The following is a 26,738-nucleotide window of genomic DNA, read 5'->3' as shown; positions in this document are numbered from 1 at the left end:
ATTCTGCATTGCGTAATGAAACTCTCCATGCTTTCCCCATATACAAATTTGTATTTGATTGATGCCCAATATATGTGATAAGATACACATGTGTAAGCCACAATGTCTCCTGGACAAGGATGCATTGTGTTTTCAACCACCATGAGCTCACAGGCAAAAAGCAAAAAAGCAAAGGTGAGCAAATCTGTGTGCTCAGAAAAAGACACAAACACTTCGGTTTCTTACAGATGAGGCCAAAGTACCCTGCTTCATCTGGTTTGAACCCAGTGGGAAACCCAGCAGCAAGCCAGCTGAACATTGCAGATGAGCAACCATTGACAGCATCAGCAATTGACCAGCAACTGCAGTCTCAAGTGAACTTTCTTCAATATCAGTACCCTGATGACCATGATCAAGGTCTCCTAACTACCACAGACACCAGACATGAACACCCTCATCCCCCAATCTCCAATCCTGCCAATGCTAGCTACAGTGCTGCACTGCCACTCCCCTTCAATCCTGCCAACACTAGCTACAGCACTGTGCCACTGGTCCCTTTCAATCTCACCAATGCTAGCTATGGCACTGCCCCACTGGTCCCCTTCAATCCTGCCAACACTAGCTACAGCACTGCACCACCAATCCCCATGGATCTTGGACATCCAATGGGTTCAACAGCATATCCATATTTGCCCCTAAATTTCAATTATGCACCCTCAGCCCTTGTCACAAGGTGGCTAAACCACTTATCATCCTGCATCTTTCTGTATTCCCCTCAAACACAACACATCAGGCACATCGAAAGGCCCCTTCGAGGTGGAGAGGAAGTATCCAACCAGCATTTTGTCATCACCAGGAAATCTGTTATTCAAGTAAGTACTAAGAATTGTAGCAAATGTATGTAAGCAACTCTAACATGTTTTACAGCAAGTTGGTCAAACAACACAGAGTATTGCATGAGGCTCCACCTCAGCTTCACTGCCCACAGTACATCCAACACCAGACGCTAGCAGCTCAGCCACTATCAACCCAGGACTTCAAGCAGCTGACATCAGCACAGCTGTGTGTTTCAACCTGAAGCGGTGCCTTTTTATTACAAACCTCCTGCCTAAGAAATCTGAATTATCTGTGATAATTACACAGGCATTGCAGGAAACTGCATTAGGCCACACCGGAGGTAAGCCTGTGAACATTGCTGTTGACAATCTGACAGCTGCTGCAGGCAACTGGTTAAGAACCAACATAATGAGTGAGACAAACAAGTTGAAGGAGGTCGTGACAAACATACACTCTGACTTCAGGAGTGCTGTGCACATCCTGGCATTACCACTCTACAGCCTCACAGTTCCAGTACAAAGGTGCAGTGAAGAGGTGCAGCTACACAAAGACTGGATCCCATACCTCCTCAAAGATTTCATATGGCTAGATGAACCTAAAATGGTACAAATCCTTTCTCCATTTGATGTGTGTACTCAATCATCTTAAGTGTGCAGCCAGTGACAGCATCACTGTAGTTCCCTTTGGCCACCCTGCACTTGTACAACTTGTCCTCAATCTCCTGTGGGGAGAGAAGCAGTATTGTAGGTTTGTCGACACCGAGTGAAGGGACCTCAAAGTGGTGATTGCCCTTGCAGGCATGGCCTTGTGACTGGCACTCAGAGAATATTCCAGCAGAATGTTTTTGGCACTTGAATTCAGTCTCAAGGACAATCATGCTATACATCGAAGTATAACCCATCGTATTATGAACTTGCAGGGAACTGAACTTCTGGACTACACCATGTTGGTGGATGATTTGATTGCATGAGGAAAGGAGATGATAGGAGCTCCTTAACATCTTATCACATCTTTGATAGTGTTAGATAATGTCATGTACCAATCAGACGAGCAATAGCATATCCAATACATCACTGCATTGTGTGATAATCTAATGAAGAGCGAAGAATATCACTTTACATCACAACTTAGACAGCGCTTGTACTACTTGCTAAATGGGGGCTCTAAGAGTCTCTTAGACCTCGCTTACATTTGCAGATGTACCATGAATGTTTGATTCGTTCGTAATGATGATTTGAAGAAGGCGACCGTAGACCAAAGTACCCTAATATCCCTAAGATCCCGAGTGCCTTAGAGGACAGGGGGACGTTCCATGCACTCATTTACATCGTCATAGCGCTGCAGATGGAATATAAGACATGACGGTCGGAAAGTCCGAATGCTGGTTGGAGTTGGGCCTCTCATAATGTCCGAGTCAGGTTGTCCCACTTTGTTGTGACTGACATCCGACGGGACATACCCCAGAGGATCACACAAAATGTTGATGGTGATTGCTGTCAGCTTCGTACGGACATCCAGTGTCAAACAGAACTTAGTATTTAGGACCCTTAGAAAAATAGTACCATGGAAGTTTGCGCAGTGGAAGAAACGGTCAAAAAAGTTCGATTGTACAGAGAGTAGTGTTGTACAGAGTTACAGATACCACAGGAGGCGGGAGCATATGCAGAGAAACATTTCCGCTCCTATCATACAGCTGGAAGAATCTCGAAGGTGCCTATTGCAAACTATCTGGGTAGGACCGGATGTTCCAAACCGTGGCGTCATGTAGTAGGCGGGCAACGCTGAGGGTTTTTGATACACGCAGCGATGTTGTTCGCCGCGTTCTGACCCTCGAGGTATGCGCCATGCAAGAAGCCTACGTCCTACGTGGTTAGCGGATAGCCACGGAAGAGAGATCGAGACTAACCGAAATATTTAACGCTGGTAGCTTCACCTGCAAACCAAAGGTGACCGTTTACTGGAACACTCAGATTGTACGCGTGTTCAGGTACGAAGGATGCTCCCCAGCTAGAGTACGAGCCACGGAACAAGGGATCTCTACCCCACATAGGCAACCAGATATCGATTGGATCGGGGGCGTCAGGGTACATCCTCCGAAGAACCTCCATCACCTCTAGCTGCACTTGCGTTATGTTTTTGTTGAGTTGCTCAAGATAGTTTGCGTAATCACCCTTGACCTCATGAGCCGAGGAAATGGCACAGCCAACGACAACTTACCGTCACGGTAACGAAGATGATCCCAGAGCCGTTGAAAAGGCCCGGAAGATCTAAACTCTCCCATATCGGATATCTGCCTCTTTGTTGATCGGCATAAAGTCCTACCCCAGTGTCGAACCAGAATTTTTTCTCGAATTGCAAGAAGATCTTGGTGTACACCGGCTAACTTGGACGTTAGGAAAATGACCTTCGGTGATTTGATTATCTTACCATTTCTATGCTACTGATAGCCTCTCGTTTCCAGTCTGGCAACACGGGGTCGAAGACGACGTCAGTGTTTTGCAACACGCCGGCGCTAAACGTGACCAGGGCGTGATCTGCAGTGAGGTTGTATCCATCTGTCGTCTGGACGGTCACTTCGTTCTGATTGTATTGAATGGTCTTGACAATCTGGTTGAAGAGCACCTGACTCGTGTTGAGGAAGGTAGCAGCTTCCGCTTGGACAATACATGCAAAGCCGCGTTGGTCCACGCACAACATGTCTACATCCGAAAAACCTCCGGCTTCAGGAACAAAAGTGTAGTTGTAGTTCTGTCCTCCATTAGACAAGAGATGTCATATAAGCATTAGTGGGTACTCACCCAAGCAGCGGCTAATGTTGACGTTTGCGAGGCGTCCTATGAGAATGGTCAATATCTCGTGAATGCACGATAGGCAACCTAGCTTACCTGTGCATCTGATTTCCGATTCAGGGAAAAACTGATCAGTTTAAAGGGACGAAGAAAAGGAAGTATAAAACTTGCATTCCTGAAGCGGGCATCAGACCAAAATTATTATTAAAGACGAATACATACATAGTCAATCTGATAGTACTCGCAAGCCTGCTCTTGCGGCGTCTTCGGAGCAACGCCCATATAATTGTATGCTGATCTGAGGTCCAGATCAGTTTTGTTCTGCTGCCACCGTTCTCCTATTTCGTATCGTCAGGATGATATGAGAGCACAAAGATGGTCTGCCGCACCCGCAAGGACTATGGCGTCGTTGAAGGCAGTCAATGACGCGTCGAAAGTCGCGGAGTAGTCGTTAGGCCCATTGTAATCGAAGAACGCTGCAGAAAAATGAGTACCACGCACGGAGATGGAAACAACGGATAGCATAAACGCCAAACACACTTATATTCGTAAACAAATCGCTTTCTACCATGGACAAGTTGTGTTTCTGCGCCAGCAGCCAGACGGGATTAGCGGGGCCACTACCTGTTTGGGTTCCATGGACCCAGTTTGGTCCTTTCTCAAGGACGTATTGGGATCCGTTGACACCGAATTTCGTTTGCGCCATACGCCCTCCAAATATAGGTTTGGCTTCCACAATCACGAAGTCGTCGATACCCTGTTCATGAAGCGTACGGGCTGCTATGACGCCAGCCATACCACCACCAAGGATGAGGACCTTGGTGTTATTCGGGGCTGCTCCAGCCATCGTGAGGTTGGATTGACAAACAGTGGTATTAGCATCCTGGGCGACTGCGCCAATAAGGAGGCTTAGGAGAACGGTTGCAAGAGAGACTCTAAACCGGAACATAGCAGGCAGGAGAAGAGGGCACGCGTTGGCACGCAGTACTGCTCTCTACGTTGACCATTTTATAGGCCCTGCAAGTGACGATTACTACAGTCAGCTGATCAGATATCGAGTAGCTTGGATTTGTATGGAATAGCTCCTCGCTTGTTAGGGTGCCATTCTAGAAAGGTTTTGGAGCCTTGAGTCTTGAGACTTGCAAATTTCGGGGTTAGGCTTGGACGAGAAAGCTGGTAATTGTTATTGTATGCCGTATGCGACTTCCTAGAGGGCATGGCACGCCTCAGTCACGGCCCCCGCTCTACCTTCGTGTGAACTCCAGTGTACGTGAATGTATCGTCAGTGCCCTCCTGATCGTCCGCGAGGTTCGGCCGTGAGATGAATTATGATAACGGTACCACCGCCAGTATTAGGATTTGGGCTTAGCCTCCGACAAACCATGACTTGGTCTAGACTCTTGCGGGCTGCATACCTGTAAAATCGCTCTAAAGTCATCCACCATGAGGCCAAAGAAAACTAATACATACATTCGCGTGCAAACCAAAGACACCGCTAATTAAGGTATATGATGGCTGCCGATCAGTGATGCGAAACGCTGCACTGATTGTGGAAGCTTCCCCGCAAGCTGTCAAATATTGAATGAGCTTCCCCGCTTACCCGAGTGCCTCATGAGGCCTTGAGGCCACATGACGATGGCCAATCATGAAACACATTGCAGAACAGCCCCTTTCTGGGTTACAACGGACGGGCTTGCATTCATACGCATTCCAGAACCTTGACCTGTTCGGTTCAGTGTCAAATGTGAGTTACCCGCAACATGCGCCTGCGCTGTGCAGCGTTCTGCTGCACTATTGTGGCTGAAGCATCACTGAGACAAGTCTCTCGACATCGAGAGCGGGAGCTCCAAACCGGCAGAGTGAAAGTTGGCTGCCGGACCTGCATACTGGAATGTTGCGTTATACAAGGTTATGCACTATGCCGGATTCAACTTACTCTAGCCTGTAAATGCTTAGCGCCCCACAACAGCATTATTGCCGCTCTCAACATTCCTGCCTGACTCTTCGGATGTCAGATGCTAGGTGGGATGATCATGACATGAAGTGACACGAAATGACCACTAAAGAGACTTCACCGGTTACCTCTGAGACATATCATAGCACGCATGCATAGTTAACGAGAGTTTATCGACTGTCAGAAAAGATTTCGTCGAGTTCAACACGGCGGCCGTAGTATACTTGGTTGTCACTTCGTAAATCGGCGACTGTCGAGGACAACTGCTAATTTGTCAGTTGACGCCCTGCTTCACTTCTATCGCAAATAATGTTGACGTTGCGCAACGCCTTTCATACTCGCTCTCTGTCGCGGAACCTTTCTACCCTGCCGCTTCGAGACACGCCGCTACTTGGACGCCGTGCGATATCCTCCTCGTCTTGCAGATTGCAGGATGCAAGTACCACGGAAGCCAAGGCAGCCTCGGAAACACGAGACATTGACACGATGGACCGGTTGTTGCGGGTTGTCAGTGAGTGTAGGCTCACTAAAAAGTAGCGATAGTCTCTAAACCCGTCAAGGGGAGCGGTCCAACCCAGCCTACCACAGGTTCGCAACTTCCCCCCCCCCACCCCCCCTGAAACAGAAACAAACCTAATATTGTTCCACCGCTATGTAGTATCGTGCCCATCAGGAAGCCAGGTCTTTGGTCCGAAGCCCTCCTCAACGACGCAACAAACTCGGTATCCTACGTCCGAAATTCCACCGCCTCCGCCCTCTGAGTCGATGCCTCCCAGGTGTATGCACGACACCTACTCCCAGATCGTCCTTCCCTTTGCTTCGTCGCCGGAGTTGTTTGAGCAGTATACGAACGCGTCTGGCGGGTTGCGCACTGGTATGCTCATGGAGCACCTTGACTCGCTTGCTGGGTCAATTGCATATAAGCACATGCTCGGCCCGAGCGTGGAAACTTTGGGTCGCCTGCAAGAGAGAGGGTTTTACATTGTCACGGCTTCTGTCGAGAGGTGGGTTCATATTTGATGGTCTGGTGCACTAATTCAAGGCGGGTAGGCTAGATATGCTTGCCTCCCTCTATCCTGTCAGGGACACTCGTCTTAGTGGTCAAGTGAATATACACTGGTAAAAGTTCCATGGAAGTCGCCGTCAAAATGGAGGCGCTTAGTCCAGATGGAGGAGAGGAGACACTGATGCTTGGTGTGAACACACCTCTTTTGTCTTCTGTGCTAGACTTAACAAATCTGCGTACAGGCCGATTCTCCATGGTTTGCAGAAACGCTCGCACGCACAAGGCACATCCAGTCATCCCACTGATAATCAGAACTCCGGAGGAAGAAGCGCTTTATAAGATAGGTGAAAGTCAGTCTCTTGTGATACTTTTCCCGTCCGTTTTGAGTGTTCATGACACGAAAAGGCTCGAAAGATCGGAGGAAATACGCTGCCCTTCAAGCGCTGTCACGTGTCCCGCCAAGCTCAGCTGAAGCAGCGGAGTTGCACACGACATATCTAAAGTGTGGCCAAGAAGACGATTCTTTGTTGCGAGGTGACAGGGTGTGGATGGGGGACACCTTGTTGGAAAAAACAATGCTAATGTTCCCCCAAGAACGCAAGTAAGTTAAGCCAAATGCATGAGCATCAGAGACAATCTGCTAACGTACCCGTAGCGTTCACCAGAAAGTGTTCGGAGGTGAGGTGTTCCTGTGCGCAATATAAGTGGCCTCATCATTCCTATTGTCTAGGATATCTCATGCGCCTCGCATATGAGGTGAGGAGTGCATTATTTTGACGGTTTCTCTAGCACAAACATTTGATGTATCCCTAGCTCGGTTTTGCAAATGCCTGCTTCTTCATGCGTTCACACGTCACTTTCCACTCGTTGGATGGGATCTCGTTCACGCAACCTGTTCCCATCGGGTCAATTCTGCGCCTACGGTCACAAATCCTTCACACAAGCCTACCGGGGGAAATTCCAGCTACTGTGGTATGGTGACTGATGTGTGATTTTTTTACCCAAGCATACTGACCATATTGTGTACGTGATAGCATGTCCGCGTCGTAGCTAGTGTAGTCAATGTGCAGACAGGACATGATGAGACTACGAATGATTTCCGGTTTACATGGGCCGGGGACGATGGCAAGTCGACGCCGAGGATTATCGTTCCGAAAACATACCAAGGTAATGTACTTAATTCTTTACTGTACTATCACGAATGACGGTGTTGTCTTGGATGCATGCGTAGAGGCGATGTTGTGGCTGGAGGGTAAGAGAGCACTGGAGTTGGGTGCACAGATCAGGGGAAAGAGGATTCGGACACTGGAAGGGGAACAACGATCATGAACTAAGTTGGAGTTTGGCACTGGGTACAATGCTCCTCCGCCACAGGTAACATTGATTCACTGGGTGGAGATGTATTGAAAATGTACTAACTTCCAGTGAGAAGTAAATATCTTCAGATTGTTATCTATATGGCCTGTTAAACACAATTGTAGCTGTATGGAAGTCATAGTACGTTGAAGTCTTGGCGCGGTGCGGCTAGCAACTCCACGAAGTACTGGCTTAGTCATAATGTACAACTCAAAGTTGCCTTTGTATGTTAAGATCTCAAGCAGGCTCTAACTAAACCACGCCGGACTGGATGTGGGAAAGATGAAGTGGGTTGTACTCCCAGCATATCCTAGCGATGTTCGATATGCAATGCTTCACCCTTGAGCACCTGAGCACGGAGTCCAAGTCAGCCACGATCGGCCACCAATCAGTGTACCGCATGCAGTAAGTTCAGTACTAACAGTTATTTCTAGCCCACGGTGAGCTGCTTCCTTATCGCCATCCGGTATCGGGTTTCCTCGCATAAGCGGACGCTTGCGCCTTTCGGATGCATATGTGTCAGGCTAGTGAAAAGCCCCAATTCCACATGGTAGTTTCCTTGAGAGCCGACCATGAACCGACCTAGCATCAGGACATCCCTATCCAAGGCGGCGGTTGCGAAGCGGGACGAAGCGCTCCTCGCTCAGCTCGGCTATAAACAAGAGTTTAAACGTGCTTTCAAGCCGTTAGAGGTGAGAGAAGATTGGTTTATGTTTTTGCGAAGTGTCCGTCTTTTGGGGACATTGTAGTTAATGACGAGCATCAGGTGTTCGGCCTTTCGTTCAGTATCATTGGCCTTCTTCCGTCGATTGCGTGGGTTCTTGTCGATCTCCATTGTCGTTTCTCTTGCTGTAGTTAAACACTGATTTTTTTTTACAGATCTGTTCTTGTTTATGCGCTGCCAAATGGTGGTGCCTCTTCTATGGTGTGGGGAGTACGTCCGCACTCTCGCAGTCATTCTTTGGGTGATGTAATATGTTCATCTTCACTCTCATAGTGGGCCGTAGGGAGCCTCTTCATTCTTTCCGTTGGTTTGTCGATAGGCGGAGTTGGGTTCCGCAGCACCTACATCGGGAGGCGTAAGTTGTTTCATGATGCACAGCCTCGTGATGGAGCGGCATGTGTTAATGGTTGCTTGGTCCAGCTCTATTATTGGGCCCACTCCCTCTCGTCCCCTCGCTGGCGGAACTTACTCTCTTGGATCGTTGGCTGTGTGTCCTGTTTTCGTGCTGGCGACGTTTTACTCATGGTCTTATCAACAGATGCGAATACGGTGGGGTCCATCGCGTCGGTCGGTAAGTTGCGTCCCCGGCTATCTTTGTAGAGCCGTTTGCACTGGCTTACCGTGATTGTACCATTCGACGCGTCCTGGCGTCTTCCGGACGTTTATTGGGGAATGATAACAAGCCTCAATTGACTGGGGCTGCGCCGTTCAAGTTGCTGCCGCTGCAAGCATCGGATCAGGGCAAACCTTTGTCGCTACTAATGCCCAACTCTTGTCTGTCATCTTATTTGTCCTGCTACTCGTGGTGCTGATCGCTGATATTGTGACATCAGTGGTATTTATATTGCAATACTCCTCTCGCATGCCGTTGTGTGCAGCCTTGGAACCACTGTCCTTGCAAGACTTCAATCGGTCTATGTTGCGATAAACATCCTGTCAGTATCATCGCCATTTCATGACGGTCGCCACCCGATCAGCGAGCAATAGTACTAACTCGAATTGTTAAAGACTTTGCATTGCGGTTATCATCGTGCTTCCGGTTGCAACACCGAAAGAGTACATCAACAGTGCTGGTTATGCCCTCGGTAACTTCACAAATTGTATTTATCTTCCTTGCTTTTTTTTCTTTCTGTTGCTGGTGAAAACAAAACTAACCGAGCGGCCTTCCCATGTATCAGTGAATGGTTGGCCAAACGGCTTTGCCTTTGTCCTCTCATTGGTTGCACCACTTTGGACGATATGTACGTATATGCCGTGTAATGCACCGTCTTCAACTAATGGTAACATGTTCGGAAGGTTCGTTTGATTGTGCTGTACACATTAGCGAAGAGGCCTCAAACGCGGCTACTGCCGTTCCATGGGCAATCGTATGTCCTTTCCCCCCGACTTACTACGGGATACTAAGCACCTAATGTCAATAGGTCAGCTCCATCACTGTTGCTGGAATCCTGGGCATGGGTGTGTATAGACCACTGCCGTCACGAGAGAACCTGATGTGTCTGACATGCAAGCTACTCATTCTAATAGCCATCAACATTGCCCTTGCCTTCTGCATGGGTACGGATATTGAGTACACGCTCAACAGTCCTATCGGGCAGCCAATGGCCCAGATTTTTTTCAACAGCCTCGGGGAGAAGGCCACACTGGCGGTGTGGACGTTTGTAGTGATCGCGCAGTACGTATGTCCACAGTTTCAATCTCCCCACCTGACTCACCGTCCCTCCCAGGTACATGATGGGTTCTAGCATGGTAAAAATGCACCTCCGTTTTGGTGATCAGGTTTTAACGTCCTTGTCAGCTTCTCGGCGCGTCCCGCCAAACCTTCGCGTTCGCTCGTGACGGCGCACTTCCACTTTCGAATATCCTCTACCGCATAAACAGCTTCACTGGCACGCCCGTCAACACGGTTTGGTTCGTCGTTTTTATGGCAGGTCTGCTGGGCTTGCTCGCATTTGCTGGCACAGCAGCCATCAACGCCATCTTTACCATGTCGATTACGTCGCTCTACGTTGCGTATGCGATACCTATGTTCGCCCGGTTCGCGTCCGACAATGACTTTAAGCCGGGACCTTTCAGTCTTGGCATCTTCGTGAGTCGCCATTCTGTGGAATGCCAGTGGTCCATGCACTTGCTGATGATGTGGATGGGATTTTTTAGAGTTTACCGATAGGCATCACAGCCATTGCATTCATGGCTTTCATGATCATCGTTTTCTCCTTCCCTGCGACACCAACCACCAACGCTGCGAATATGAATTATGCAATTGTCGTCCTTGGTGGTGTAATGGTGTTGTCCCTTGTATGGTACTACTTCCCAGTGTATGGCGGCATACATTGGTTCACAGGACCTGTACCCAACATCGATGCCGATAGGAAGGATGAGACCGGTGGGATGTATGATGACTACGCGTCCAAGGAGAAAAGCGCAGAAGGAGCTGTGAATGTAGTGAGAGTATAAGCAACTTGTGGCAGCTTCCCAAAGCGGTAGTATGCCTCTAGCAATGTCTATATGCGATGAAGAACATGTGTGCTTTAGACCTTCGTACCTTGTTTGTCAATGCATGACTGTAAAATCATGCATGGCTGATATAAAACCGCAGATCATTTGTGGTTTTCTCTGCCGTTTGCATTGGCCTGTCGTTCGTCGAGTTCAGTTTAGGCCCGTTCGCAGTCTGGCCGGTTGAACAGAAGTCGTCCCTTCTCTCTGAGGCTCCTGGGGGCACATGCTAGCGATGTCAATTTGAATGGCATGAACCACTTGAACGCTTGGAATTAGCTGACAATGCAATCACTTCGTTTTATTCGGGCCGCCGAAAGTGCTGCCCCCAGTCTTTGTGGTTCGAAGCGAGAACGGAAACGGCGCCGGTACCACAGAGGAGATGAAAATAGGGATGAAGTAGCCAGTGCAAGACAAGGTCGGCAGGACTGTCGTCGTGGGTCGGGTCACCGAGACGCTCGTGGCGGGCTCGGTCAGTGAGCTTGTACAGGCAAGTTGGTGGTTGTTAAGAACCCGAGTGTGAAGTCTAATAAAGACATCGGCTCTGTGGGCCAACTTGCTCTTATCGATGCTCGAACTGTGGGAAACCTTGGACGGTTACCAATTTCTGTGCAAGGAAGCTGAGCTCAAATTCAAGAACATCTGGATACCTGACCATGTTACCGCTCTATGAGTGTGCACAGGCCAGCATATGAAGTGCGCGCACAAACCCTCTAACAAAACTACAAGCTACTTTTCGCAGCATGGTGTTTTCGTTTAGATTCTCACGAATGAAGACGAAGGCTTGATCACGAAGTCGATTGAGATCGAGTGCTGCCCGGCTTGAGGGATGAGGACAGTGGTGTGGAACGTGGAATCAAAAAAATATGCGCACATTCTATATACATACCCTCATTCTCATTCTCCGGGCGCCCGTTTCCTGATGTTCTTGATATACCAATCGTGCACTAGCGTATATCGCGCTTGCGAAAGACTTCCATGCTAGTCAACTCTGTTGAGTCTTCATGCACTCCGGAAAATTCCGGCGCTGTGGACTAGCCGAGACGAGGAGTGGCCAGGGTGAAATGGAATGCGTTGGTAATGCCGGACTGTCCAGGGTGGTAGAGTCTTTGGTCTTCATTATGAGGGAGACTCTGACAACGATAGTACGCCGAGTCCACCTTCCTTCCGACACGAATGCCTTCAGCAATGAGCTCAACGAAATACTGACAGCAAGAAGTTGAAGTTGATCAGACACGTGAAGTTCTCCGTGTAGACAGTGCGTGTATTTCATGCCGACTGTCCAAGATACTTTTGGTTCTCTTCATGCCAGCGATTCACCTCTGGTGTTCTTGCATAGATGACTGCAATTTTCGTGCTACATCATGTCACAACCTCTCCCAACGCGTCCACAAACGCGCCGGTAATCACATCGGTGTACGCTTTTCCCGCCTGCCCCCAGCCCCATCACTTGCTCGCTGCACTTCACCCCAAACACCGTGCTGCAAGTAAACTGATACGTCCAGCTCACGTTTGGCGTCCCTAAAGTTCGTAGGTACGTTTTAACATGTATCCATATGGAACTCGCCAGGTGGAGTAGAAAACGAATCAAATGGAAATGGTGTGCAGGTAGGCGTTGAAAATCACGTTGTCGGGGTGCAGGCGCAGACGAGAAACTGTGCACTAAAGTTGAAAATGACAGCTCGGTGGTACGATTTCCCCCTGGGTCTTAACCGCCCTATGGAAAGGTGGATCGTCATAGAGATTGGTGGTCTGCATCTCATTCTCGTATCCTTCTAACGTTCGGAATGATTGCAGGTAACGCGCCTGCTGGCCGGACGCCCACCTAGTAACCTTAGATGTCGTTCTGATATCCTCATTGACAGCTCGTCTACGATGCGTCACGCACGAAATCCGATGAAGCGAAGAACGGGTACTAACTCGCGCGAGCATACTCAGGTCCATCCCTGAACGTTTTCATGACGAACGCTTGCTCGACCGCGCCCTGAAAATGTCTCGGGATGCTCGCAGAACCGATACGTACAAGCAAGAAGGGCATGCCTTGCCAAGAACGCCTCCCTAGAAGGGGACAAGTAGTTGAGATGGATCGGATGCACTGCAACTCATACGTCGAGGACCCGATGTAGTCATACGCGTTGACCTGACCAAAGTTCACACTGGCGTTCGACACTGCTGTGTACCCAATACTCGATGTTTCGAGCGCGGTTCAGCATTCCTTCGGCCCACCCTTCGGCACGTCAACCAGCTGTCATCTCTCTGCCGACCAGTCTATCATCGGCCGTCCGGGAGGGGCGACTATGTCATTCAACGTGCTGCCTCCCCGACAATGCACACCCGTCGTTGATGACCAACAGTTTTTTTTATCGAAAATACCCTAATCCACCCTTGTCACAAGGTGTATGCGGGAGTGGATGAGCATGCTGTCGAGCCATCGTCTACATTATCACCGTCCGCCTTTCACTAGTAATGGCTCCTTATATTGTTAATGTTTCCCTCGGACGACGTTGTCAATCCGACCACTATCCCTCTCGGCTAGCGGACACCCAAAACCCCTTGCTAAAAGGGACCAGGGAAGTCTTCCTTCCATGTTTACGCAGGCTTCTCCCTTTTGCCGATCCGTGCCCCTTGTTGTTCAGAACGCACGATGAAATCCACTAGTAATACGAAGCGTTATGCAGAGGAATTTCACAGCAAGTTACTGTCTCATATTGCAATAGTGCATCACATCGCAAGGGAAGTGTGCCTTGAGCTGTGCTTTAGCAGACTAATGCGTCGGTAATAGATATGTATATCCTCATATGGAGTCACTGCTGTACTGCAAACCCTACGATCATCATCCACTCCGCAAATTTGGATTTGACATACATAGGTGAGACTCCCACAGAGTATACCAACATGAAATTGCTACATTCAGTCGGCGCGCCGCCCTGCCGTTATATATGCAGCTTGTACAGCGTCAGTCAGACTATTCCTAGAGTATCACGAAATGTCAGGCGTGTATACAATGATCGTTTGCGTAACTCTTCCACCCATCCTGGTGGGATGGCACATGGTTGGGTCAGCGGAGACATCATTACCATTGGACGGAAGATACTATCACACCGCTAGGGAGCCAACTCGGAGGTCACTTAAAAAGAGATGACTGGGCTGATGAAGATGGAGGAGTGGAAGAGAGACGATGTCATGCAGCGTGGCGGCTATCACAAGATCATCAAGAGCTGTGAGCAGGCCAAGAAGGACGGCTACGGGTGGTCGTGGATCGATACCTCTGTTACAGTTGCATCGACAAGCAGAGCAGTTCGATTAATGGCCTCCGATAGTTCCGAACTTCAGAACTATCAGAGGCCATTGATTCGATGTACTGGTAGTATCAAAACGCACAGATCTGCTATGCGTACCTCCGTGACGCTGACGAGTTACCACGGCCCACTGAACCATACGATCCATACGGCGACTTACTCTGCAAGCCCGACAGTCGGCTGCGCCCAGAATGGTTTATGCGGGGCTGGACACTACAGGAACTTATCGCACCGAAGCAACTCAAATTCTTCAACAAGGACTGGGTGCCCATTGGCAACAAACGACAACTGGCACCTGTTGGAAGACATCAACGGAGTTCCATGTGAAGTTTTAAGAGATGGCCTGGGTGCGAAGCATCTCTGTTTCGCACAAAGCATGTCGTGGGCAGCTGACCGGAAGACGGAGCGTGTGGAAGATCGGTGTTTCCGCTGATGAGGTTGTTTGGGGTGAACATGCCGATGTTATGCGGAAAAAAGCATTTCAGAGGCTTCAGTTGGAAATCATCCGCGTATCCAACGATCACAGCATATTTGCATGGGATTCCTTTGGGGTGACTCAGCGGTCGGACAGTGTCCTGGCAGATGATCCAAGCAACTTTCAGGGTCGTGGCAACATCGGCATATCACGCATGGTTACCGGAAGATCTCAACCAACCCAGTACATTGGTGCAGACTTGCATGGTTGAGACAGCGTGCACACGCGGTCAGCCAGCGACTTCGTACATTCCCTGTCAGCAATGCGGGTATCCAAGTGTGCAGCGCTGAATCGTCATATATATATAGAGGTTAGTTGCGTTCGGTATCTTAATTCTCGCATCCTTTTACATCCGGAATGATTGCGGAAAGCGCGATTGCTGACGGGGCATAGTAACCGTAGATCTTGGCCCGTCCGGGCCGTCCTCGTATCTCCACTATATGTGTAGAGGCGGGTCTACGATGCGTCATGCACGAAATTCGACGAAGCGAAGAATACATAGGTACTTACTACCCAAGTCGGTCCTTAAATGTTTCCTTGACCACCCCATGAAAATGTCTCTCGGAATGCTCTCGACCTTCCGGGACGGGGTACCCGTAGAAACGATGTTGTGGCTGGAGGGTAAGAGAGCACTGGAGATAGGTGCACAGATCAGTGGGAAGGAGGATTCGGACATTAAAAGGGGAATGATCATGAAGTAAGTTGGAGTTTGGCGCGGAGTACAACATTGTTCCTCCGCTGCAGGTAACATTCATTTCTTGGGTGGAGATGTATTGAAAATGTACTAACTTCCAGTGAGAAGTACATTTCTTCAGATTGTTGTTTATACGGGCTGTTAAACACAACTGTAAGTCATAGTACGTTGAAGTAGCCGCACCGCGCCAAGACTTCGGCTAGCAAACTCCACAAAGTACTGACTTAGTCACGATGCACCACTCCAAGTTGCCCTTGTAAGGTTAAGACCTCAAGCAGGCTCTTAACTAAACCACGCCGGACTGGATGTGGGAAACGTGAGGTGGGGTGTGCTCCCAGCACACCCTAGTGATGATGTTCGATATGTAATGCTTCACCTTTGAGCGCCTGAGCACGGACTCTGGGTCAGCCACGATGGCGACCGCGGTCACCGTGGATTGGCTCGCACTCAGTAAGCAGTTTGTTTCTAGCCTACGGTGAGCTTCTTCCTTATCGCTACCCGATTTCGGGAATTCCTTGCATAAGCGGGCGCTTCTGCCCTTCGGGTCCATATATGCCGCAGGGTTCGTAGGGGCCCCGGGTCCACATAATCGTTTCCTTGAGAACCGACCATGAACCGACCGAGTATCGGGGCATCCTCATCCAAGGAGGCCATTGCGAAGAGGGACGAAGCGCTCCTCGCTCAGCTCGGCTTATAAACAAGAAGTTTAAACGTGCTTTCAAGCCGTCAGAGGTGAGAGAATATTGGTTTATGTTTTTGCAAAGGCGTTCGTCTGTTGGGGGCATCGAAACTAATGACAGGCATCAGGTGTTTGGCATTGCGTTCAGTATCATTGGCCTTCTTCCGTCGATTGCGTGGGTTCTTGTTGATATCTCCATTGCCATTCCACTTGCTACGGTAAAATACTGATTTTTTTTACAGATCTGTTCTCGTCTATGCATTGTCAAATGGTGGTGCCTCTTCTATGGTGTGGGGAGTATGTCTGCACTCTGGCAGTCACTCTGTGGATAATGTAATATGCTCATCTTCATTCTCATAGTGGGTCGTAGGGAGCCTCCTCATTCTTTCCGTTGGTTTATCGATGGCCGAGTTGGGTTCCGCAGCACCTACATCCGGAGGCGTAAGTTGTTTCGTGGTACTCAGCCTCATGATGGAGCGGCACGTGTTAATGGTTGCTTGATCCAGCTCTACTATTGGGCCTACTCCCTCTCGTCTCCCCGCTGGCGGAACTTACTCTCTTGGGTTGTTGGATGTGTGTTCTGTTTTCGTGTTAACGGCGTGTTACTCATGGTCTTATCAACAGATGCGAATACGGTGGGTTCCATCGCGTCGGTCGGTAAGTTGCGTCCTCGGCTATCTTTGTGGAGCCGTCTGCAATGGCTTACCGTGATTGTGCAATTCGACGCATCCTGGCGTCTTCTGGATGTTTATTGGGGAATGATAACAAGCCTCAATTGACTGGAGCTGCGCCGTCCAAGTTGCCGCCGCTGCAAGCATCGGATCAGGGCAAACCTTTGTCGCTACCACTGGCCAGCTCTAGTCTGTCACTTTATTCGTCCTACTACTCGTGCTGGCCACTAATATTGTTATGTCAGCGGTATTTATATTGCGATACTCCTCTCGCATGCCGTTGTGTGCTGCCTTGGAACCGTTGTCCTTGCGAGACTACAATCGATCTATGTTGCGATAAACATCCTGTCAGTATCGTCATCATATCATGACGGCCGCCACTCGATCAGTGAGCAATAGTGCTAATTTGAATTGTTAAAGACTCTGCATTGCGGTTATCATCGTACTTCCGGCTGCAACACCGAAAGAGTACATCAACAGTGCTAGTTATGCCCTCGGTAACTTCACAAATTGTATCTATCCTCCTTCCTTTTATTCTTTCTGTTGTGGGCGAAAAAAAAACTAACCAAGCGGCTTCTCCATTCACCAGTGAACGGTTGGCCAAACGGCTTTGCCTTTGTCCTCTCATTGGTTGCACCACTTTGGACGATATGTGCGTATTTTCCGTGTAATCCACCGTCTTCGACCAATGGTAACATGTTCGAAAGGTTCGTTTGATTGTGCTGTACACATCAGTGAGGAGGCCGCAAACGCTGCTACTGCCGTTCCATGGGCCATTGTATGTCCTTTTCCCCAACTTACTACAGGATACTAAGTACTCGATGTCAATAGGTCAGTTCCATCATTGTTGCAGGGATCCTGGGCTTGGGTGTGTATAGACCACTGCCATCATGAGAGAACCTAGTGTGTCTGACATGCAAGCTGCTCACGCTAATAGCCATCAACATTGCCCTTGTTTTCTGCATGGGCACGGATATTGAGTACACGCTCAACAGTCCTATCGGGCAGCCAATGGCCCAGATTTTTTTCAACAGCCTCGGAACGAAGGCCACGCTGGCGGTGTGGACGTTTGTAGTGATCGCGCAGTACGTATGTCCACAGTTTCGACCTCTCCACCTAACTCACCGTCTTTTCTAGGTACATGATGGGTTCTAGCATGGTAAAAATGCACCTCCGTTTTGGTGATCAGGTTTTAACGTCCTTGTCAGCTTCTCGGCGCATCCCGCCAGACCTTCGCATTCGCTCGTGACGGTGCACTTCCACTTTCGAATATCCTTTACCGCGTAAACAGCTTCACTGGCACGCCCGTCAACACGGTCTGGTTTGTCGTTTTGATGGCAGGCCTGCTGGGCTTGCTCGCATTTGCTGGCACAGGAGCCATCGACGCTATCTTTACCATGTCGAATTCGTCGCTCTACGTTGCGTATGCGATACCTATATTCGCCCGGTTCGCATTCGACAATGACTTTAAGCCGGGACCTTTCAATCTTGGCATTTTCGTGAGTCGCCGTTCTGTGAAATGCCACCGGTCCATACACTCACTGACGACGTGGATGGGTTTTCGTGTTAAGAGTTTGCCGATAGGCGTTATAGCCATTGTATTCATGTCTTTCATGATCATCGTTTTCTCCTTCCCTACGACGCCAACCACCAACGCTGCGAATATGAATTATGCAATTGTCGTCTTTGGTGGTGTAATGGTGTTGTCCCTTGTATGGTACTACTTCCCAGTGTATGGCGGCATACATTGGTTCACAGGACCTGTACCCAACATCGATGCCGATAAGAAGGATGAGACAGGTGGAATGTATGATGACTATGCGTCCAAGGAGAAAAGCGCAGAAGGGTCTGTGAAAGTAGTGAGAGTATAAGCAACTCGTGGCAGCTTCCCTAGGTGGTAGTATGTTGACACTAGTAATATCTACATGCGATGAAAAACATGTATGCTTTAGACCTTCGTACCTGGTTCGCCAATGCATGGCTGATATGAAACCGTACACCATTTGTGGTTTTCTCTGCCATTTGCAGTGGATTGGTCGTTCGAGTTCAGTTTAGGCCCGTTCACAGTCTGGCCGGTTGACCAGAAGCTGTCCCTTATGGAGGGGCCTCCCTTCTCTCTCAGGGGCTCCTTGGGGCAACCTGCTGGCAATATCGATTTGAACGGTATGAACCACTCGAAGGCTTCGAATTGGCTGACAATACAATTACTTCGCTTTATTCGGGCCGCCGAGAGTGCTGTCCCCGGTCTTTGCGGTTGAAAACGAGAATGGCAACGGCACCGGAGCCAAAGAGGACGGGGAGGAAAACAAGGATATGACCTAATCACCGTGCTGCAAGCAGACCCATACGTCAAGTTTACGTTTGGAACTCTCACTCTAAAGCTCGCGAGTGCGTTTTAGCACGTGTCCATTTGGAACTTGCCAAGCGGTGTGGGAAGCAAGTCGAATGGAAATGGCGTGCAGATAGGTGTTGGAGAGTGCTTGTCGGAGTGCAGGCGCCGACTAGACGCTGTAGAAGCAACCACTTGATGGTACGACCTTCTCCTGAATATCGATCGCCCTATGAAAAGTTGGATCGCAAGAGGTTAGTGCCTACATCCGCATCTCATTCACGTGTCCTTCTAACATTCAGAACGATTACAGAAAACCCGACTGCTGGCCGGACGCTCGCCTAGCAACCTTGGATGGGTCCTGGTACACTCAACAGATGTCCGTCTACCATCCGTCACGCACGAACCCGACGAAGCGAAGAACAGGTGCCGACACGTGCGAGCATGCCCAACTCCATCCCTGAGCATTTGAATGACGATTGCTTCCCCCGCCACCCCATGAAAATGTCTGTCAGGATGCTCACACAACTGAAGTACTCTGCAAAAGCCATACAAAATTGTCGCCACAATCCGATTCATTGCAACCCATATACATTGAAGACATGAGGTAGTTGTGCGGGTTGACCTAACCAATGTTCATACCGGTTGCCGTTAGGCAAGAATATTCAAAACTATTGTGTCCCAGAAACTTGACGATGCTCGGCAACGGCTCAGCATTCCTTCGACCCATCCTTCGGTACGTCTACCGGCTGTTGTCTCTTCTGTGGCGCAGTCTATCATCGGCCTTCCAGGTCAGGGAACCATACTGTTCAACGAGCTGCCCCCCTTTCTAAGGCCACGTTGTCGAGTTAAACTTCACATTGCTGACATCCGCCCTTTACATGTCACAGCTCCTGATATCGATCAAGTCGTCCTTCCGTGTTTACCCAGGTTGCGCCCTTTCAGCAGGTCCGTGCACTTTATTGTTCAGAGCGCACGATGTCATTCTCCAGTAATACGAAGCATTATGCAGAGGAATTTCGCAGCAAAAACAAATTGTAACTGGGCGATATCCTTGTCATGTTACGTCTTGGATATATTCAGCATGACTTAAGCAACGACCTTTCTCATGACCGGACTCCAATTACTATTTTTCATCGCGATAATCCATCCATCGTGAGGGATGCGTACCTTGTGCCGAGGTGTGTTCATCCCGGTAACTGACCAGTGCGTTGGTAATAAATATGTATGTATATTCACGTGGGGTCTCTACCATGCTACAAACCTCACGACGACGGCCGACCCAATTTTGGATTACCATCCAGGGGACAACTTGGTGACGTGACATGCGTAGGTGGGACTCCTACATAGTGTGCCAACATCAGACCGTTGTATTCAGTTGGGGCACTAGTAATAGGGTGCCACAAAATGTCGGGGTTGTGCACAGGGGTGCGTCAGTGAACATACTATTGCAACTATTACTGAAGGGAGCGGGTGAAGCGGAGATCGAGCTCCCTGAAGTGCCTGATAAGCTGTGTAAATGTTGACATTGAGCGCCCGCCGGGTTTAGACATGCCCGTCCACAAGCTTCAAAGTTGGCACTCACATCCAACGCTGTACACCCTCGTAAGATTGTGACCAGGTCTTCCATTTGCCTGTTGCCTTACACTTGAAGCTCACCACCTGAAAGAATACGCTGTGGGCTCTGACACCTAGGGAGTACGTGTGAAAACTAGTTGATGAGTTGAACCTTGTATTGACTCGTGAGGAAGATGAAGTTACTAGACGTGAAAGCCGTTCTCGACCGGGAAACCAACATCCAGCACGCCGATCCTGAACGTGAAGTCCTAAGGGAACTTGATGTCAAAGGCACTCGTTATGCGATACTGTCGCATCGCTGGGGCGACGAGGTCGGTTACGAAGAGATGACTGGGCTGATGAAGATGGAGGAGCATAAGAGGAACAAGGTCAGGCAGCGTGACGGCTACCAAAAGATCATCTGGAGCTGTAAGCAAGCGATGAAGGATGGCTACAAGTGGTTGTGGATTGATACCTGCTGTATCGACAAGCGGAGCAGCTCTGAACTGTCGGAGGCCATTAATTCGATGTATCGGTGGTACCAAAATGCACATGTGTGCTATGCGTACCTCAGCGATGTTGGCCACTCGGTCTTCTCTATTGAACGAGATTCTGGCAAGTTTGGAGAGCTCTATGGTTGGTCGGAATGGTTCATGCGAGGCTGGACGCTGCAGGAACTCATTGCACCTAAGCAAGTCGAATTCTTCAACAAGCACTGGACGCCTATTGGCAGCAAGCATCGCCTTGCTCCCACATTGGAGGAAATCACAGGAATTCCTTGCGAAGTTTTGACAGGTGGCTTGGCTGCGAAGCGTCTCTGTGTCGCACAAATCATGTCGTGGGCAGCTGACCGGAAGACGACACGCGTGGAAGATCGAGCATACTCGCTGATGGGGCTGTTCAAGGTTAACATGCCGATGTTGTACGGCGAGGGGGAGAAGGCATTTCAGAGGTTACAGCTGGAGATCATTCGCGTATCCAGCGATCACAGCATATTTGCATGGGATCCCTTGGGAATGATTCGGCGGTCGGGCAGTGTCCTGGCAGACGATCCGAGTGACTTCCGGTATTGTGGCAACATCAAAAAGGTGGAACCCGGTGAATTCGTCGACAGACTAATGGAGGAGACCGAAGAGAACGAACTTGGCAGCCCCTGGTACATCCGGCGTGGCTCCTCAGAGATCTCGACCAACCCAGTACACTGGTGCAGACTTGCTTGGTTGAGATGGCGTGCCCGATCGCTCAGCCAGCAATTCCGCACGTTCTCTGTCAACAATGCAGGTATCCAAGTGTGCCTTCCTGTCATTCCCCTTCCCGACTCTCCATGTCATTTCAGGGCGATACTGGCATGTGGTTATGGTTTCGGTCTGTTCACCATCGATTTGGTACTCTCTGGATCCAGCTTTGACAGGACCTTTCGCATCGCGGAAACTCCCAAGACATATCCAGCATTCAAGACACTCTATCTTACTCATCATCAGGAGGCCAATATTGAGATGCACCGAGAGTTTGTACTCGACGACAAGCATAGCTCGTACCATGGATTCACGCGCTGCGGCACCTACCCACGCGAGTTTACAGGGGACACTGTCACACTTTCGTCCCACACAGATGATCTCATCGTCATAGTCTACGCCAACGACGATGCTAGATCTCGATTTGCAGTGGGCCTTGGATACTGCTTCGGCAAAGGATGGGTGCACCTTGTCTATGACGAATGCGCTGTACCTCACGAGGTCAGCTGGACGCAATGGTCAGACTTTGCTAGTAGCGTATATCAGCGATTGTGGAAAGCACGCGCAGAACATGCTCGAAGTATGCCCAAACAAGAACACGACGATGATCTCCGCAGCGACCACTTTATCAAGCATGCCCACCTTCCCCGATCAATTTGGGCCGCCAGGGTAATCTGGGGTAGGTGGGAGGCGGACAATTACAAGCTTATGATCGATATTGACCAATGTCCTGGTTGTTGTGATGGGCCACGCGGATGGACAACTACGTTTGTTGGTGCTTTCTCCCTCATGTACATGCGGAGCTTATTATTTGCGTCATTGTAGAGTTATTGCGGTGGCCTTGGTACGCCGGGGCTCGTGGATATGAATTGCTATTCATATTGGTTGAGACTGGATGGCCGGCGGGTCCAGTTTGATGAGTGTTCTGGTCAACGGATTGCGGTGAGTCATGCCATGCATACTCGTGCCCATCTCGAGTCTGATACAACTAGCTGGGTGATTATGGTGACTATTCAGATGGTGATTTCAAATCTGCCGGAAATATATTTGAGGATATGGGGACCCTTGGCATTGATCTCACGGACTCACATTATCGCCCTGTGGTCTGCCGTGTCTCCAGCCTCGAATGGCCAATACCTCGCATGGAGAATCCAGTTGATGTTGCTGTGGCGCATCATACTGAGGGCAATCCCCTAGCTCTGCGTCAACCAAAGGGCCTCACACTTCCTGAAAATGAACATTTTGAGCTGCTCCTGAAGGACTTAGCCATCCATCTTGCAGGAAAACATTTGGTGATATCAATTGTGCAGTGTTCGGGTGTATATGGAGTTGACGGTCACAAAGAGCAAATGGATTCAAGGGACAGTACTTGAGTTTTCTGCAACAATGGTTCCCTGCTCACCGTTGACTTGATTAGACTCAGCACTGGACACCAATAACCATTCCACAGAGCCTGGGGTTTTGACTCCGCTATGCACCATTGCGACCCCACAAGTTTGGCAAAGAGAACTGCCTTGTGTACAGAGAAGGAAACAATTTAAGAGTATTCGGTGAGCCAGTGGAATCACTATGTGTGGTGCTACTAATGATGATATGTTTCTGGATGCAGGGAGCACTTTTACGTCCTCATGAATATGGTACAATACCTTCCCTTCTCGCACATGTATGGCCTGCACTAATAACGTCATCTATAGCATCAACCTATAGGAATCAAACCCCATCATAAGTCCGCGGTGCGTTGAACATGTTTGAATCACATAGACTAACACTTAGGATGGCAACAGAATAAGCAAAAGAAAGATGGAGCGAGCAGGTTCTTCTCAGACATGTTTGGTCTCAAGCATCTGAGAAATTATGTGCGTATTTATTTTTTCAATTCCTCGTCACGCTCATCCATTGCATGTAGATTGGCGAAATCATGTTCTTCAGAAGTCTCCCCATGGTCACAAAAAGCAAAGTTTCTGCAGACACCATGGAAGGTTGGTAGGTCACCTCAAGTATGTTCGCAAACTTACATTGCAGATTTAGAGGATAGATTACCGACACGCCCACCAAAATTATCATGCACCAATTGGGTGATGACACGTACCCTATTTAAGGGTAGCTCTCAATCCAATGCTACGCAAGACCAGTGCCTCGAAAGTGTGCTACCTCTATTGCGCAGGCGCTGCCAAATCCTTTGTGCAAAGGATGATGCGCCGCATCGGTATGCTAATGAAAAGTCAAAATTGGAGCACGAGTTGAAGTCCATACGGCAAACTCTGAGTGCTCTCGTGAGTGCTATTATTAGCGAAAACACGTAGGGACTAATTCCAATCACAAAAAGCTGCTCGAAGATATACGAATTACTTTCTACGATGCATACTGTGAACATCAGCCCTTGTGAGTACTTTTTCTGACGTCAAGTCATTTCCTTGTTCCATGATTCGTCGCATCCTAGTACTGGGGCCACAGGTAAAGCGAGCAACATTGATTATAACAGGTCAGCACTACATCTACTAACATTCAGCAGTCCACGTCTTGAATGCAGTATGCAGGCAACTTGATATTCCTTCCACGGTTGAAGAGATAGAGGTGCTCCAAATGAAACTTGACATGACGTTTGATGATGATGAACAACGAGCACTGGAGGAGGACATCACAGGAAAGGCAAGTGCAACATCAACTTGTTACCTTTCGGTGCTCAGGATGGTCTATTCATTATAGATCTTGTGGCTTTGTTGGTGTGGGATCTGTGCGGAAGTGGACCAACTGTTACCGAAGGCAAGCCCACCCTTTTGTCTCGGCAGATATCGTTTGACGTGGTTCAGATTGTGGATCACATTCGGAGAGAAGGATATATGATGGTAAGCAGTGTCACACATTTGGACATCATCGTAACCGCCGTTAGTAGGGTTTGTCAGAGATTTCCAACATTATTTGTTGTGCAGAGATCGAACCCGATGACGATCAAGTTCATTTACAGCGGTAGGCGACATCATTGGCATATCGCGTCGTTATGAATCGCTGAATACATGTTACTCTAGGATCATGCTTGATGCAGGAGCGGGGACGTCGAAACACCAATTGTGGCTTGCCGCTCGGGCTGCAGAGGAAGCCAAGTGGTCAAGTACAACTAGGGACACCCCTACTATCAACAACAAAGGGTCCACTCCAGATACAAGCACTCAAACCCTCTCCCAACCAATCGCTTAGCAAACATGCATATCAGTAAGTATGTCCTTAATTTTGTCGGGATGAAGTCAACTTATTGATACGATGCAGTAACGATTGTGATGTTCACGCAAATGATGTAGCCAATACTTCGTGAGTTAGTACTGTAACGAGTCTCCTTACCCGATGTTGGAAGCAATCCAAGAAAATCCAAGGGGGTCATTGCAGGTACCTTGGCTGTGCCACAGCCATTTGCGTATCTAGTCCATGAAGTCCCCTTCTAAACTGACTCTCCGAGTGCAACGAACCGTTACTCTGTATGTATGTACATGAAAGTACATGTCGATCATCGGTGGACGTCGGATGACTAGACACGATGAAAAGGTATGCCTCAGACCTTCGTTCCTTGTATGTGAATCACCCGGGTGAACCTGTTCGGTCGGGTATGCGTACACAGAAATATAAGCGCTGTGCTGTACACGACGTATTTCCAAGAAAATTGACGCCACTCCATGCGTGCTCGATGAAAATGTTCATCCCAGGTTCTCTAAATTAACACCTGCAGGCGAATCGAAAACGACAGTATGGAGTAACGCAGCGAACTCAAGAGCCGCACCTGGACCTTACGGATCGAGCGAACCTGGATGAGTTTGTATCCAGGTCTGTCACGACATGTTTGTGCGTATCTTCGGGACGGCAACGGATCTCACTTACCATTGTTGTGGCACATGGGCTCAGCAACTGAAAGCATCTGGTCAGCTAACCCAGACAAAGGACATACATTCGAAGAGTTGCTGCAGGAGAACCTTGTGCGTGGAAGGACTTTCGACGACGGAAACGCAAGTGTTTGTATTCATGTGAAGGAGTTGAGAAGGACACAGTATTACACTGGTGATCGCTACAGCAAGCAGGGGTAGACCCAGCGGCACTCGATTGCGACCTCCGGAACGGGGAAGTACGATGCAGGGGTTGCAGGGATGGGCAGCTTTCCAGAACTGAGACAGATGAATAGACGGGATATGTGCAGAACCATGGTTGGCGACGGCGATAACATTAGCGTCGGGAGTGCGATAGACGAGAGAAACTGGGCCAGACTTGTCGTCTTCAAACAGAACGGTGTGCCCGTCGGGATGTGTGACATGCTTTTCAGCAACCAGCCAATCGACGAAATCGGCGACTTCAGCTATACTCGGGGGTGTGGAGGGAGTTGTCGATGGATGATTCCTGTATCCCGACCAGTTGTTGCAGTTCATCTTCCTAGCAAGTGCAAATGGACCACTGAAACCTCGTCGATGGAAGTCGGGCGCAACTCGAAGTATGAAAAGTCGGATATCTCGAGGTGGAGTGGGAGACGCTGGTGGTGCCAGACCGTCCTGAGGGGTAGAGTCTTTGGTTTGCCTACTTCATGACAATATCGTCAAAGCACTCAAAAGCCAAGCTTGTTGGGGTGGCTTGTATGATGGGCCTGCGCTGACCCCATCCAATACAGTCACTTGCGCGGGTGA

General features: G+C 49.2%; 7 protein-coding genes across 7 annotated transcripts; 6 read left to right on the top strand and 1 right to left on the bottom strand.

The window, feature by feature from the left end:
* Positions 1-1,199: 1,199 nt before the first annotated feature.
* Positions 1,200-1,874, top strand: F5J12DRAFT_858247 (uncharacterized protein). Its single transcript, XM_051746755.1, is given in 3 exon segments — positions 1,200-1,237; positions 1,257-1,578; positions 1,639-1,874. 2 exon segments carry the CDS (start codon positions 1,406-1,408, stop codon positions 1,784-1,786), a joined length of 321 nt encoding a protein of 106 aa, XP_051595977.1. The 5' UTR covers positions 1,200-1,237; positions 1,257-1,405; the 3' UTR covers positions 1,787-1,874.
* A 427-nt stretch (positions 1,875-2,301) lies between these two features.
* Positions 2,302-4,755, bottom strand: F5J12DRAFT_422874 (amine oxidase). The gene is made up of 9 exons (XM_051739355.1): positions 4,146-4,755; positions 3,995-4,081; positions 3,824-3,943; positions 3,702-3,709; positions 3,615-3,650; positions 3,244-3,564; positions 3,034-3,195; positions 2,723-2,987; positions 2,302-2,671 (listed from the first exon to the last, which is right to left on the bottom strand). Exons 1-9 carry the CDS (start codon positions 4,552-4,554, stop codon positions 2,577-2,579), a joined length of 1,503 nt encoding a protein of 500 aa, XP_051595976.1. The 5' UTR covers positions 4,555-4,755; the 3' UTR covers positions 2,302-2,576.
* Positions 4,756-6,324: 1,569 nt separating this feature from the next.
* On the top strand, positions 6,325-7,894 carry F5J12DRAFT_907304 (thioesterase thiol ester dehydrase-isomerase; the record flags this gene model as incomplete). The annotated part of the gene is made up of 9 exons (XM_051748911.1): positions 6,325-6,563; positions 6,610-6,659; positions 6,697-6,753; positions 6,808-6,915; positions 6,971-7,166; positions 7,249-7,321; positions 7,379-7,537; positions 7,600-7,732; positions 7,797-7,894. The coding sequence occupies 9 exons, from the start codon at positions 6,325-6,327 to the stop codon at positions 7,892-7,894; spliced, it is 1,113 nt and encodes a 370-aa protein (XP_051595975.1).
* A 267-nt stretch (positions 7,895-8,161) lies between these two features.
* On the top strand, positions 8,162-11,293 carry F5J12DRAFT_422879 (amino acid permease-domain-containing protein). Its single transcript, XM_051739356.1, has 15 exons — positions 8,162-8,613; positions 8,688-8,734; positions 8,801-8,855; positions 8,919-9,000; positions 9,066-9,132; positions 9,184-9,216; positions 9,479-9,580; positions 9,654-9,886; positions 9,942-10,012; positions 10,067-10,103; positions 10,173-10,320; positions 10,373-10,394; positions 10,444-10,734; positions 10,803-11,193; positions 11,245-11,293. Exons 1-14 carry the CDS (start codon positions 8,494-8,496, stop codon positions 11,100-11,102), a joined length of 1,608 nt encoding a protein of 535 aa, XP_051595974.1. The 5' UTR covers positions 8,162-8,493; the 3' UTR covers positions 11,103-11,193; positions 11,245-11,293.
* Positions 11,294-14,279: 2,986 nt separating this feature from the next.
* On the top strand, positions 14,280-14,767 carry F5J12DRAFT_896920 (uncharacterized protein; the record flags this gene model as incomplete). Its single annotated transcript, XM_051747986.1, has 2 exons — positions 14,280-14,438; positions 14,510-14,767. The coding sequence occupies 2 exons, from the start codon at positions 14,280-14,282 to the stop codon at positions 14,765-14,767; spliced, it is 417 nt and encodes a 138-aa protein (XP_051595973.1).
* A 1,592-nt stretch (positions 14,768-16,359) lies between these two features.
* On the top strand, positions 16,360-18,830 carry F5J12DRAFT_773427 (amino acid/polyamine transporter I; the record flags this gene model as incomplete). The annotated part of the gene is made up of 15 exons (XM_051742282.1): positions 16,360-16,463; positions 16,531-16,585; positions 16,649-16,729; positions 16,795-16,861; positions 16,913-16,945; positions 17,058-17,148; positions 17,205-17,306; positions 17,380-17,471; positions 17,549-17,611; positions 17,667-17,737; positions 17,791-17,827; positions 17,897-18,044; positions 18,097-18,118; positions 18,168-18,458; positions 18,531-18,830. 15 exons carry the CDS (start codon positions 16,360-16,362, stop codon positions 18,828-18,830), a joined length of 1,557 nt encoding a protein of 518 aa, XP_051595972.1.
* A 2,209-nt stretch (positions 18,831-21,039) lies between these two features.
* F5J12DRAFT_896918 (uncharacterized protein) lies at positions 21,040-25,275 on the top strand (the record flags this gene model as incomplete). Its single annotated transcript, XM_051747985.1, has 15 exons — positions 21,040-22,851; positions 22,906-23,022; positions 23,073-23,445; positions 23,498-23,630; positions 23,690-23,717; positions 23,775-23,813; positions 23,865-23,936; positions 23,987-24,059; positions 24,109-24,353; positions 24,407-24,462; positions 24,521-24,562; positions 24,618-24,733; positions 24,787-24,926; positions 24,974-25,047; positions 25,107-25,275. 15 exons carry the CDS (start codon positions 21,040-21,042, stop codon positions 25,273-25,275), a joined length of 3,489 nt encoding a protein of 1,162 aa, XP_051595971.1.
* Between the last annotated feature and the right edge of the window lie 1,463 nt (positions 25,276-26,738).

The sequence above is a fragment of the Pisolithus orientalis genome (genome assembly GCF_024613125.1).
Source record: "Pisolithus orientalis strain OTSU chromosome Unknown F5J12scaffold_45, whole genome shotgun sequence".
In the NCBI taxonomy this organism is placed as follows: Eukaryota; Fungi; Basidiomycota; class Agaricomycetes; order Boletales; family Pisolithaceae; genus Pisolithus; species Pisolithus orientalis.
Note: the sequence above shows the minus strand (reverse complement) of the source record. Positions and strands in the feature narration are given on the sequence as shown.